Here is a 14,641-nt window from a genome sequence, read left to right as displayed (position 1 = left end):
AAGTTTTTTTTGTGGATGGATCTAATTCTTTCACCCATGAGTTCCCTGAGGAAAGGAAGCAAATAGAGCTGTCATTTCTTGCAGCACTGTCTAGGGAAGGTGTTGCCAGCCCTTCACAGATATGTGCATGCCTGCTCCATACAAAAACTCTTTTCAGGGGTCAGGAAAAGAGAAATATCTACAGACAAGATTACCTTAAGAATGCTACTCTCTTATTCCTGAATACCTGCTGCAAAGTGTCATCATTTCAGCTATACCAGTAAGAATTCAAGTGTTGTTTTGGGTTTTTTTTATGGTGACTTTTCTTAACTGCATCTGCCCTGCAAGCTACACCTGAAAGGGTGTTGTCCTACCATATGTGGGCAGGACAGCACCCAGAAAATTAAGTTAGAGGTTGAAATATTTAAATTCTTTTTGCCACAGACCTACTTTGTATCTGCCCCTGCCAGTTTTCAAAGCACTTTTGCTTAGACACCCATATCTAGTTGACCCTGTCTTTTAAAATTGAAGCATGAATCTGGAAATGATTCAGACTTCTTGTTTTCTTGTGCCTAAGATATACAGGGAGACTAGTGCTGTAAATTCAGCTTGCAAACCAGGGAAAGTACGTTTATGATTTCTTGGTATTTGGTTTGCCAACCACTGGATGTCAGTGCTGCTCCACTGAAGAAAGGCTCTTCCCTGCTTCCTTCCCTGTGGGTGTGAAGGAAATGAGAGTGCAGGCGTCTGATTTTTGTGCAATATCCACATTTCTTGGAAAAAATTGCTCAGATATGAAAGTATTTATTAATTGTATGTATCAAAAACAGCTACCATGTTTCAAGCCTCTAAACTTCAATGCAGTATGAAAGACTGCAGTCTGTCAGCTTGTAGGCTTGATGAGTCAGTCTGTAGACTGTCCAATAAGTGAAATAAAGTCTCTGGAAAAAAATAAGTGTGATCTTACTAGAGGTATAAATGTAGTGTTTTTATGGCTTGCAAATGGGACATTCAGGAACACATCATTTTTCAAGTTTAAAAAGTTCAATGTGCTGACAGATTTGAGAAGATTAAGTTGGACACGTAGCAAAAAGCTGTCTAGACCTCTGGGTTTATGTATTAAATACAGATTTTTAAAATGTTTATAAATTGCTTGCAGATGTGTTGTTCACTTCAGGCTTTTGTAATAAGTTTATCTTTTAAAAATTATGTTGTTACTTCATGTCTTTCATTCTGTGCTCTTCACCATCTTGTTCCTAAGTATGGCTTATCTGCATTGCAGGAAGTGGGAGACATAAACAACCATAAGATTTGGGGTGTTTTGCAGTGTTTGCTTTGTTTCTATTGTTGAAGGCAGTGTGAAGTGTAGGTGCCTTTAACTGGAGAGCAAAAGTTTCCTGACTGAACTGCCGAAGGTGAAGGTCAGCAGCTCAGTGCAACCTGTATCAGATACTGCTTTCTCCTATGAGGCAAAAGGTGCTTTCAATTTCCACTAGCTTTCATGTGGCATGCCAATTTTGAATGTATAACACTCCATTTTCCTCCATTGTAACATAAATCTATCTCCAAAATTAATCCAGGTGTTAAACTGTGTTAAGCAACACAGTTCTACTATTAATCTGTTATTAAGCGTATGATGGAAAAATCTTTCTCTTACACTGTCAGTTTATTCTCCTGGGTAGCACATCCACTTTATCTCTGCAAAGGGCTAAATAACTTGTCAATAGACTAAATGTTTGTGCTACAGATGGAAGCATTGCAATCTGTAATCAGCTGTAGCCTTTTGAGAGGTATCTGTGTAGGAAAAGCATCAGTGGTCTGAACTGTGCATTTTAAACAGTCTAGCACTTGTCTATTGCTACCTTATAAATATGATAAGCTGCAGCTACTTCAGGTATAAAAGCAATTAAGCTGGAGTATTTTAGTCAGTAAACTACTTGTCAAGCTTGTGCCATTTCAGAGCTTGCTTATAGTATGCCTGACTAGGAGAAGAAATACCTCATTGACTTGCACTAATTATGGATTGCTTTTATTCTGAAATATTCTTTTCCCACAGAAACAAACTTCTGCCAATTTGTTGAGCATTTTTCTGGTGGATGAGAAATATACATTGATGTTCTTCCCTGAAAGGAAGTGAAAATATATCCTCCTCCACCAAAGAAATGTTCCTTAAATACCTACAGATCTGTTATGTGGCTCCTTTCCATATTTAACTTATTTTAGTTTCAGAAACTAAGTATTTTCAATGCATAAGGTAATTTCATACACAGGAATGTTTCTGTGCATTTAAGCTTTTTAAGTTTGGATTATGAAAGGGCAGAAATTAATGAGTTTTACCTTGCCACACCAGTATTTGTAATTTTGCTAATTATGCAGATTCTGCACGTGGAATGTATAAAACCAGCACTTTACAGACCATCCTTCTACTAGATGAATCTGATTTTTAAAAGGTCAGCCAAATGCACAGTCCATCCTAAATCATGTTACTTGATATTGTGAAGAGGACCCATCTCTTGGCAGCCACAGTGTGCAGATTTTCTTTCACTCTTTTCTACTGTCCACACAAGCAGTGAGGTGTTGGTGGCAGGGATATCTTGTCATCAGGGTCTGTGCAGTGCCATCCACCTACTCAGGAGGAAGCATGTAGCTGTGGAGGCAGGAGTCATTGTTCACCAGCTGTATCCTACCTCTTTCAGGAGGGAAAAAGGCTTGCTGACAGGAGGCAAGCTGCTCTTTGGACCTCGTGCCTCAGTGCTGTGTTTAACCTACATTGCCTTTTATATCCTGTTTGCCTTCAATCTGAAGGATAGCTGACAGTGAAGGCTTTATTTGCACAAAGGTGATGTTAAGTAGTTCTGTAAATCACAAGGTGAAAGCTAATAAAATCACAATCTTTTTGCAGATGCAAATACTGGCATTACGATGAAAATCTGCTCACCTCCAGCGTTATCATTGTCTTCCATAATGAAGGGTGGTCCACGCTCATGAGGACAGTCCACAGTGTCATTAAGAGAACACCAAGGAAATACTTGGCAGAAATTGTGCTGATTGATGATTTTAGCAACAAAGGTATATTTGAAATATTAACATTATTTGTAGAAAAATACCCCCCCCCCCCTTTTTTTTTTTCAATAGTTTGTTTTTTATTTATTTATTACCTGCCATGGATTGAGTTGACTCTGCAAGAAAAGTAAGTTACTTCTTCAGTCCTTTCAGTTTTCAGTGAAGAGAATGTTCTCTTCTAATGAATTGTTTTCATAAAGGTGGCAATCCTTTATGTGTATTCACCTGTTGCAAATACAGGATCTGTGGTGGAGCTGTGGAATAGTAGACAGTGTAAAGCTGGGATAGCTAGTACCTCTCTTAGCTCTTGTGAAAGCAAGTAGTTTTAAGAGCATTAAAGGAGTTTAAGTCTGTTAGAAATAGGTTCTTTTTTTTTACTATAATAAAAATGTATCTAATGCTATTGAATTATTCCAATTTGCTTTCAATAACTTTTTAATTTCCATCAGCCTTTTTAAACAAAACATGACATTAAGGTGCTTATTGTTTCTTACTGAGGGGAGGGGTTGGGTTTAAGAATTTATGTGTGTTTTGATTTCTGCCTTTCTTTGAGTCCTGTATATCAGCAGCTTTCAGAGGTCCAGATATTTTCCTTTTCCTTTACAACATATATTCTGGTCTTGGTCTTGGTCTTGGTCTTGGTCTGGATGTATGTATTTAATTGTGATTCTTGCAAACATACACTGACCTTTTTATTTGTCTTTAATGACATCATCACCATCATTAATGCAAAAAGGCTACACAGAGAAAACAACTGAAAGTGGTATACTAGAGATGTAAGATGATCGATATAGAGGAAATCTGCCTGGTTTTAGACTTCAAACAAATGTCATGATAGTGTACCAAAGCTGCACATTCTGCAAAATTCTATTGCAGCATAGTTCTTGAATAGAAGTTGACAGACAAAAAAAGGGTAGACATGTCAACATAACTTTGTGCAGAATGACATCTTTTTCTAGACAGCGGTAGCTTTTAGGAGCACAGGTAAGTTTGAACTGGTCAGCAGCATGGGATACATTCCCTTTATCTTCCTCTTTGCTTTCATAATGGCTGAATTAGATAGTGGTATGGAAAACAGATTGACAGTCCTGAAGCTCTCAGATCAAGTGATTTGGGCTTCTCCCATTTCCAGCTTCATGGGAGGAGTTGTTTTCTGCATAGTGTAGTTTACCCACTATAAATTTTAAAAATGAACACATCATGTATTTGGAGTTGCCTTTTTTTGAGTGTAAATCATTATTTAAAGTAGTTACTGTATATTCATTTTTACACCATACCTGTAGGTAGGTATCATTTTATGTTTGCTTTTACCTGTGGTAAACTTGACTACATCTGGCTTAGTCTAATAAAGATACTGAATGCTACATTATAGTCTCCTGTATCTGTTTATAGCTTTTGAGGATTTGTCTTAGATATACACAAATGCTATGAAATGAAAGTATCTTCTCTCCTAAAGGATATCATTTTAATAATCCAGTTTGCAAACATATGCTGTGTTTTTTCCTTTTCAACTGGGATCACAACTTTCCTTTAGAGCTATTTAAGGACTGAATTAGCTGTCTGAAAGGACTGTGATGCTGATAGTCTCTAGAAAAACTACCAGATTTTTTAATGATGATTGGTCTCAATACTTTGGTTTCAAATGAGTTGTACTGATTCTGTGCCATGTGTATGTAATTCCTGGAATGTCTGGCTTAAGAACTCATGCTGCAGTTTTCCAGTGTATGATGGAAGGCAGAATTTTTGAAGACATTTACTTCTTTTTTTTTCAGAACTGTACTCATGCTTTCTGCATGTATGTATGTGGTGAACAGATACAGCTAGCCTGGACCTAATGTCCAGCAGACCCTTTTCTCTGTTATTTCTTTCCTTTCCCTAGAAAACTTTCTTAAATCTAAGGCAATCTTAAAGTACAATTTTCTTACATGTGAGTGATGAAAGCAAGCACAGAATGGAATGTCTCTGAACACCTTACTGCAATTCCATTGTTTCACTATAATAATTCTTCAAACTGCTTTAGGCTATTACTTGGTAAACATAACTAACTTAATTTCAGTAATTCAAATTGCATTCTAGATGAAAAACGGCCAAGGGAGTAGAGTCTTGCTCCACTTCTTTCTCTCTAGAAAAAACATTACGTAGTGTGGGCTGTGAAGCCTGCCAGGCCACTTGAAGAGATCTCCAGTTGTTAGGAGAGCTGCAAAGCACAAACACTTAATCACAGCAGAGCTGCTGGTGGCTTTTCACTTCTTCAGCCACCAGAAAAGCAGGGCTGACAGGATAGATACCAGATTTTCTACTTCTCCACCTGCTTTCATGCTGCACTCTTCATATGCAACCTTCCACCCAGAAAAGAACAGCTTGCAGTCTTTGAGACCAATGTTGGGGAACAGGTGCAATGAGGTGTTTGCTCACACTTGATTTGGCTGTATTTATTTCTTAACCACCACCTTCTCCAGTAATAGGAAATTAAAATGGAGCATAAAGGTTGTAAACACTTGTAAAGGCTGGCTCATAAGAGCCCTGCCTGTTCTTTATGAGAAATCCTCTTTCATCAGAAGGGAGTTACAGCTGCATAGAACCTTGTATATGTTATGTCTTGCAGAGAGGGACAGTTGCAGTGCTTGGGAAATGTTCTTTATAATTCTTCGTATGAAGTCACTTGGGAGCAGTCTTTTTACTGCATGACAGTATCCCTTCCTTCCTTACCTCTTCTGCAAACAGCCATGTTTGGCTGTAGGGAAATGTATGGAGAGATGTGCTAAATTCTGCTCAGGAGATTTTTGTTTGCTCAGAGTACAAAGGGAACAGTAACAAGATGATGGCACTAAGCTAATTGCATGCTGCTAGCTCTGATCTTTGTAATAGAGACCTCCAGTGCAAACTAGAGTCCAAGAAGTGTTGCAGAGGCTTCCACAGTAGTGTCAGTGTCCAGGCCATGCTGCTGCATGTGTTTCCCCCTCTGCCCCCCAGTTTTTCTTGTGTTCCTTGATAGAGAAATTTTATTTTAGCTGGAAGGTAAAGGAAATGAGAATTCACAATACCAGATTTTCAGAGGCTCCCTACAATTATGGTTATGTATATAAGTCTTCAACAGCTACTTGTTATGTATTTAGGTACCAACTTTATTGCCGCCTTAAAGTTCAATGTGTCAGCTGGTGCAGCTCGCTTTTGTAGCCATGCACCTGTAAAGAGTGAATGCAAGGTAAACACCAATGTTACTGCTAGTGTTTAAAGGCTTTGTATAGCTCTTGCATTTACTTATTCTTTATTGCTTTTCATTCCCACTGCTGCAGCTTCTCAAAAATAAATAAAAGGGAAGTAATCAGCATAGACAGGTAGCTGTGCTTTTACCTTCTTTAACATTGCTTACTGTGGGGAAGCTGAAGCATTAATCAGTGCTTATGTTAGATCTGAGAACCCCCCATTAGCAGTAATAGAGTACAGGAAACTCATAGGCAGCTGCTTTAGGGAGGACTTCTGATACCAATTTCCTAGTTCTTAAAATGACATCTACAAGTTGAGGGGAAAAAACACTGCTTTTCTCCTCCCTCCTCTTGTAATGTGCAATGCCCAAGATCATTTTGGAGAAAGGATGTGTCTTTAAAAAACATCAATTGGTGCTTTAATCAGAGTTGGTGCTTGCACTCAGAGATGAGGGAAGAACCCAAACAAGGGAAGACCAGATTGGTGGTTCTAATATTTTGAAAGGTAAAATACATGTTACTAAACAAACAACACAACAGTGCAGTAAGCCTGTTGACAGATATCATAAATACATGTTCTAGGTCAACAAAATTTAACATTGGCCAAACTATTTCTAACTGTAAAAGTATCAGGATTTTATACATTACTGTCATGCAGGCTTTTTAGTTTAGGAAGAAGGAAAAATTCAGTTTTCTTCTGAGTAATAGCACTTGCTGTGAAGCCTGGCACTGTTTCAGATAATGGACTGCAAAGTCATGAGACTTGTACTGTAGAAAAGCTTTGCACGGTCAGTATGACAGGTTTTTATAGATCCCTGTGAGCATTACATACCTGAATATTTGATAACTAAAACATTTGGCTTCATAAGCAGGAGAGCTGGAAACAACTTCAGGTTTTATGTCTTTAAAAAATTCCTGACAGGCCTTCTGTAACATGTAGTTGGAATTTGCAGAATAAATAATGGTGCGGTATAAAGATTCTCCTAGTACCACTTCAGCATGACCACATAACTCTGTTGATTTTATCCTATAGAAATGTATATCACAGCTATTATATATTCTATATATTACATGACATGTTATTCTGTACAGCATATGTGATGAAACTGTTCTTTCTTCTGGTGGTGAGAGAAAGTTCAGTTCTTCCCCCCACACGAAGAAACCACAGCTAACTCAGTCGGAGAAGCAGAGATGAATTAAAGCTATATTTACAAGCAGGATGAGGTGCAGTGAATATATACACAATATACAGTATTTACAATATATACAGAAATATACAGCAAAGAAAGTAATACAGAACAAAACTCCCTCCTCCAGCCAGAGGAGGGTTCCCCCCCTCTACCCCCTCTCTCCCCCTACCTCCTTTTTTTCCCAAAGGGGTTAGAGAGAGAGAAAAGGTAATTACTAAGAAAGAAAATTCTGTTAGCTCAAAGCGCATGCAAGAATTATTTTTTTTCTTATCTGTTATCTCAAGGTTAATTCCATCCAGCAGCTGTTGCTCAGAGAGAGAGAAGCAGACAGGCAGAACTGAGACAGAGACTCAAACTGAACTAAAACTTGAAGTTGCATTTTACCTATCTACCAATGAAATTCGTCTAGAATATCTGAATGTTTTCAAAACATTCAGCCAGAGTGTTCCAGCAACTGTCCCTTTCTTAAAGGCACAGCTTAAAATGGTCACATTTCTCTAGTTTTATATTTATGTATCTTGAAGTTTTTGTAACATGCAAAGATTTACACAAGAAATTGTAAATATGTGTGGGAAAGGAGAAGAAGATACTTAAAACTTTCAGTTGAGGAAAGTTACTTTTGTATGGATGTGAAGAAGGGGGATAATGAGAGTATTAAAAGATTAAAAGAAAGTTGTTCTTTGGTGGAATTGCTGAATTTTCAAGTTTGGAAACTTCACTTCCAATGCTCACCATTTCCATTGCAATTATTTATATGCAGCTTTTGTTAAAATCAGAAGAAAAACTAATGTTGTTGGCAAAAATCTAAAATATACAGAATTTAAGTTGCAGGCATTTTCATGTGGTGCATAGAAAATCATGTTGCCAAAGCAACCTATGGCCTTTTCTGCTGAAAGGGGCATCCTCCTTATACCTCTACATGTCCCCTCTCCCATTAGATCGCATAGGCATGGCATCTAGCATATGCTAGGTCTAGCCCTTGAAACTGGTAAAACTAGTGTATGGATGCCTTGGCTGTAGCTTTAAGTGGCTTATTTTGGTTGCTGCCTGGGAGAAACTGAAGCTATTGACAGTTTTTTTGAGTCTTTCAGTACAAAATTAGATTTTAAGTGAACACCAGTAGTTAAATCAGTGTAGATACAAACTGCAAGTACCTGCCTGCCAGCCCCTTCTGCCTTTGTGAGTTTTCTCAACAGAATCATCTCTGCGAAAATATTATGCAGCACTAGGATCCTTTTTTTAAATTGTGTGTTAGTAATGTAGTTTCTAGATTAGTTTTGCAAAGACCAATGTGTAAATACAAATCTGTAACCATTTAAGCTTAGCCTATCTTCATGCTTATATAGTTACTCATCCTTTTGCTGACCCAAGTCCCTTTGGCTAAGGGTTTCCTGTCTCAGCAGTATAATGAGCTCATTCACTGCAGTTCTGGCCCTCCAATTATTCTTATTAATATCATCAAGAGATTAGCATAAGATAACTCCCAACTCCCAGGGGGAGGGTGATAATTTTAATATGGTAGGTTTCTGTCTTGGGTGACTGACAGAAAATTTTGTGAGGCAGAAAGTGAGTGAAGAACAATGTATAACTGAAAAGTGGTGCCTTCAGCTGTACCTATGACATGATCCAGTGAGGAAAAAGTATGTGCTGAAGTGTTGAAATGTCTCTTCCTGGTGAAAATACGAGCAAAGACCCAAAAGCCACTATGTGATGTATTGCAGTGACTGACAATTGTCCGCCAAGCTCCCCTGTGCTGTGGCCAACCAGTTCTTTTCCTTCAGAGATGCCAGAGATAAACCTGTGCTATGAACTCAGAGAGCTCCAAGTCATGATCTCTTCAGGGTTAGTATTTCTGAACAGTAGTATAAGCGGTTGAATTAAAAGGTTCTCTTGAAGGTCTGTAGGTATTTTTAAGAAGAGTGGGAGTTGGGTTTTAAGAGTGTGTAACTGTTTCCTATTAAATCTTTACAAGATTATTTTTTTCTTTGTTATTTGATAGCACACTTAAAAGAGAGGCTGGATGAGTATCTTAAGCAGTGGAACGGCCTTGTAAAGGTATTCCGAAATGAGAGGAGAGAAGGTTTAATCCAAGCTAGGAGCATTGGAGCCCAGAAGGCTAAACTTGGACAGGTACAAGTCTGTATTTTTTTTTTCCCCTATTTTCGAGAGGACAGGTGGTGGTGACTCTCTTCAAATAGACTGTAGAAGCATAGTATAGTGTTATTGATACTTCTTTTAAAAGAGATGAATTTTACTCATTTAGCCTTGATTTTTGTTTATAATATGAAAATATTTAAGTGTAAATAAGCCTAATTAAATCATTGTGGTCTCATATACAGAAACAGAAATATAAATGACTGTGTTGTTTTGTTTTTTTTAAGGTTTTGGTTTACCTTGATGCACATTGTGAAGTGGGAATTAATTGGTATGCACCACTTATAGCTCCTATTTCTAAGGACAGGTAATGCTCTCCTGTTGTTTCCAGCATCTGGTCTCTTAGGAAGAAAAAGTCACAGTAACAATCTTTGTTTTTCAATCAGTAGTCAGTATGTTTTATAGCTATATAAAAGCTATGTAAGTATAAAAAGTATAAAAGCTACGAAAGAAGGAAGGAAGGAAGGTAGTCAGGCAAACAGATCTCTGATAGTTTATTTTAGTGGGCATACTAAATATTTTGCTTAATATAGATTAAATGTAAGACAGCTCCTGTCATTTGCAATGATCTGAGGGGCCATCATAAAAATGTTCTGACTCAATAAGGAGCCTAATTAAAAAGTTGCTTTGATTTAATGGGGATTTAGAACCCTATAATCTCAAAGTTCTCTAACTTTTTCATCTTTGTTCTTGCAATGTGTTCTTACTTGTTTCCTCTGAAGCACTTTGGAGTGTTGCCCTTAGCAAACTAAGGCCAGGGCTCAAGCCTGTCTCTGCTGCAAGTCCAAGCTCTTGCTGGAAGTCAGTGGTGGGAACGCCTGCTCTGCATATATGGGATCTGAGAGGTGGCAGAGGAAAGCAGATCCCCAGGGGCTTAGTTTCTTCCACCTGTTCCAGCTGCTGTTGCTGCTTACTACCACACTTTTAGCTTGTGTGGTCAGGGGGTATGTGTGTATAGGAAACCATGTGCTTGTTTAAACTCTTTAATCCCATAAAATAACCACTTAATCATAAAAAATATTTGTTAACCTGTCATACTACCAGAACTTTCTTGGAAAAAGTGGGTTTTGTGTGTTTTAAAGGCTGCAACTCAATTTGAAGACTGTATTTGAGCCAGGATACTAGAGAGAAGATGGAAATGGTTGTGTGCTTCCATCAAGTGTGCATTACTCTCTTTTAAGAGAAAGGTTGGTGAGAACAGGCAGCTTTAGAGGCACCCTCCAGCACAACCTGCAGAAGCAGTTACAGGAGCACCAGTGATGCCAAAGCACACAGTGCTGGAGGGCAGTGCTCGATAGCATTCTTCCAAAACCTGCACACCCTGGGTACAGCATGCTGCTATTTTTACCTCAAAGAAGACCATGGCATTAGCATTACTCTTCCCCTTACTTACTTTTCCATCTCATAGGATATGACTTCAAGCTTGAAGCATTTCCATTTTTTAGTCAGTGGGAAACTCATTTGAAAATTTGGGGAGGATAACAAGATAATGTGTTGGGGAATATTTTATGTGATGGATCACAATGAGGAGCATGTTGAAAATCAAACAGGAAGAATTCTGCTGAAGACTGCTGCTGGAAGAGCACCAGTAACTTTTTTTTTTAATCCCAAGAGGTCCAATTTTCATGGCAATTGAGTAGGGTATAGAATATTGAAAATTCATGTTTACACTAGTAAAAGCTAAGAGCTTCTCGTACTTGTTGACAGCTAAGATCTGATAGTAATAGATATGACAGGAAGTAATAATACTATGAGAACCCACTATGAGCCCTCTAAAGGCTCCTCTTGCCTCCATCAATGCTTTGTTAGAAGACCAGTGTCAAGAAGTCTCATATAAAGAAAAAAGTACTGATAAATTGATACATCAGCAATCCAGAAATAACTTCTCTGCTTTCAGAACCTCTTAAAACAACATGAAGGACTATTTTTAATAATGAGGCTTAATTTTTTATAAATATGCTTCCAAGTGACTTTTCAGGTTAATTGCTCTTTAAGCCTAATAATTAATGGTGTAACACTCAGATTAGACAGATTACTCTTCTGAAATTGTATTTTGCTCTTTCTTTCCTTTCTATAAATGTTTCAGAACTACATGTACTGTGCCTCTAATAGATTACATAGATGGGAATGATTATTCCATTGAGCCACAACAAGGTGGGGATGAAGATGGTTTTGCCAGAGGGGCCTGGGACTGGAGTTTGCTATGGAAACGAATTCCGTTAAGCCACAAGGAAAAGTCCAAACGAAAACATAAAACTGAGCCTTATCGGTAAAGAGAGCTGTTTACATACTGTGACTTGCAATGAATAATTGTCTAAACCCTTTCATTTTTCCTCCCCCCCTCTTTTCCCATGAACTGTGGTCGGTGCACGTGTGCCACGCGGGTCCTTGCACATAACCGCATCTTCCCTGCCTCCATCCGCCACACTACAGAACCACGTGCACCGTGCCGCTTATAGATGTCATAGATGGCAACACTTATAAGATTGTACCACAAGGGGGTGGTGACGAAGATGGGTTTGCTAGAGGAGCGTGGGATTGGAGTATGCTTTGGAAGAGGGTTCCCTTGACCAAGCGAGAGAAGGAAAGCAGAAAGACAAAAACTGAACCGTATCGGTAATCACTAAATCACTTAACCCGTTTCTTGTTTTTCCCGAAGTCAGTATTGATCCACTAAAACGTGCATGTACTTTGAGCCTGAAAATCCTTGTGTTTCTGACCACACCAGCTGCTTTCTTTAATCAGACCTGTTTGCCACAACTGACTATTTGCTCAAAATATCTTTGCTACCTTGTGTTGCCTCTCCATTCCTGCTCTTGTGTGGTTAATAAGAGTGCGCATTAGAATGACACAGTTTTGTTTGGCAAAATAAAAGAGTTTATGACTTTGATTCCAAGAAAAACTTTATTTACCTAGGACAGGGTTTTTTTAAAAGTAGTGTTGGAAACAAAGATGCTTATTTAACCGTTTGATTTGAAATAACGAGCATGCTGTAAGTATTTGTAATACCTGGTAATGCATAAAATCTGTAGTCTGCTGTCATGGCTTGATGCATGCATACAGCATGCCTGTGCATCCAAAAAATGCCTTTTGCCACATTTTTCCCACTTTACAGATCACATCTGACAAAGCAGCATACCGTTTAGGAGTCTTGGCTAGATATTTTCTAAGGTCTCAGTATGTTAGGGGATTTGAATTTAATACACAAAACAGATAAAACCACCACCTTATTTTCTGGGAAAGCTCCCAATAACTTTTGCAGGAGTCTCACCTTCTTCTTACATTTTACATGGGGCTATGTTTCTTCTTGGCTAACAGAAAACAGCTAGAAACTCTAGCTTGGGGTTTCTGGGTAGCTTTTCAAGACTGGGAGACCGGTCCTGTTGTCTTTTATTGCTGTCCCCTTTACACTTAACTAATCGTGTTACTACATTCAAAAGCAATCCTCACATCTTCAGAATCTGCTGTCTTCTATTGCTTCTGTATTTCATCTAAACATTGTAAGAACTGATGTTGGTAATTCCCTATCCTCACCCATGATTGTTTCCTGCTAAAATGGCAACACATGCGAGGAAGTTATGAAGCTTTGATCTGTTTTGTTGACAATATAAATAATACCACTTTCTGACAAGGCCGTCCACATTGGAACTTTAATATTTGCTTAGAGGGGGATAAACTATTTCAAACATCACTGTTGTGTTTTGTGTTCACCATCCAAACAGGTCTTAAAATTCTTTAAAACTGTTCCCAGAAACAAAGAACACATGTTCTCAGAATGGTTTAAAAGATGACTTTATTTTCAGTAACGCTTTCAGAGTTAAAATACTTCTTTTAAACAGAGACATACCCTGCATCTGTTTATGTCCAGACTGTATGCATGTTGTTCCAGCAATACTAAGGCAAGCAAGACCAAATAAGAGTCTCTCTGAAACCATAGCCATTCATGCTTAGTTTAAAAAGAAAACCAAGCAGACAAACTCAGAAAAAATAAATAATAAAAAAGCCCCCTTGACATCTTAAAGCGCAGAAGCAAACTTCTTGTAATCTGAGAGTTGCCCCAGGACTGAATCCTGGTTTCACAGTATTATGCTTACCTCTCACTGAGCTTACGTGGATTTTACTGTGTTCTTTAGCACACTTGACAGCGTGTTGGAGGCCAAAACCAAACCTCATCATCTGAGGTCTTGACACTTAGTAAGTCTTTATGGTGCTGAGGAAAAACAAAACACAGGAAGGCCACAGAGCTGTGCTGTGCAACATGTTTCTCTCTGCTGTGCCCTCTGGCTTCTTATTCTTTGAACTTCTGTGGTGCAGAAGCAATGTTGGAGGAAAATATAGTAGGCACACAAGTAGAAGGGGACATTTAGGAGTAACTCAGCATCTGAAGAGGTAATTTAGAGAGCAACTAAACTGGTAATCACTCTACTTAATTAAGCTGATACACCCAGCAGCTCTAGTTTTGTTGTCACCCTGCCCCTGTTACGCAGAGGGGGTACATATAAACCTGACAGGTTACTTAAGCAGTTCTCCCCCACAGCATACATGTGCAGAAGGGAAATACATCATCATTGCTGTTAAAAGGAGCACCACAGTCTTAAAAAAATCTAACGGAATTAAGAGGCTGAGTAATGGCTCTAGAAATGACCCATCTTTCAATTATTTGTTCAGGAGGGAATATTTCACTTGTACTGTACTTGGCTCACCAGAGTGATCTGTCTGTAGGATCCTTCCCTTTTCAGTGCTGCAGATCATCTGAAGTCAGGAAAAAAAATACCACTTTTTCTTCTTTACCAGCTTTTTCTTTTTAATTGCCAACTTAGCACTGACTCCAGCTTGTATCCATTAGGGGGTTTATACATTTCTTGATCCTTAGCTGAAAAATGCTTGGTATGTGCATGGTAAATGGCTTAACATAGTCTACTCTGTTTCAGTGTGAGAAAGATACCAAAGAATTTTGGTTAGAGTCATTCTGTAAAATACTCTAATCCAAACCATGATGTCTTTTTGACACATTAAAATTTGGTAATTGAACCTGGCATAGATGGAGGG

The 14,641-nt window shown here is 38.4% G+C and overlaps 1 protein-coding gene across 3 annotated transcripts in view; it reads left to right on the top strand.

The window, feature by feature from the left end:
- GALNT7 (polypeptide N-acetylgalactosaminyltransferase 7) overlaps positions 1 to 14,641 on the top strand; it is a 67,660-nt gene that overhangs the window by 39,975 nt on the left and 13,044 nt on the right. For 2 of the 3 annotated variants that reach the window (XM_068137077.1, XM_068137079.1), the window contains exons 3-6: positions 2,882 to 3,048; positions 9,438 to 9,568; positions 9,820 to 9,899; positions 12,026 to 12,208. In XM_068137077.1, the coding sequence (XP_067993178.1) occupies positions 2,882 to 3,048; positions 9,438 to 9,568; positions 9,820 to 9,899; positions 12,026 to 12,208 (561 nt within the window). Of the gene's footprint in view, positions 1 to 2,881; positions 3,049 to 9,437; positions 9,569 to 9,819; positions 9,900 to 11,678; positions 11,862 to 12,025; positions 12,209 to 14,641 lie in introns of all 3 variants that reach the window. The other variant, XM_068137078.1, reaches the window with a different exon arrangement.

Source organism: Melanerpes formicivorus, unplaced genomic scaffold, assembly GCF_026170545.1.
Source record: "Melanerpes formicivorus ecotype bairdi unplaced genomic scaffold, bMelFor1.0.p_v2 SCAF_4, whole genome shotgun sequence".
Lineage (NCBI taxonomy): Eukaryota > Metazoa > Chordata > Aves > Piciformes > Picidae > Melanerpes > Melanerpes formicivorus.
The sequence above is the reverse complement of the archived record's forward strand: the minus strand, read 5'-3'. Positions and strand labels throughout refer to the sequence as shown.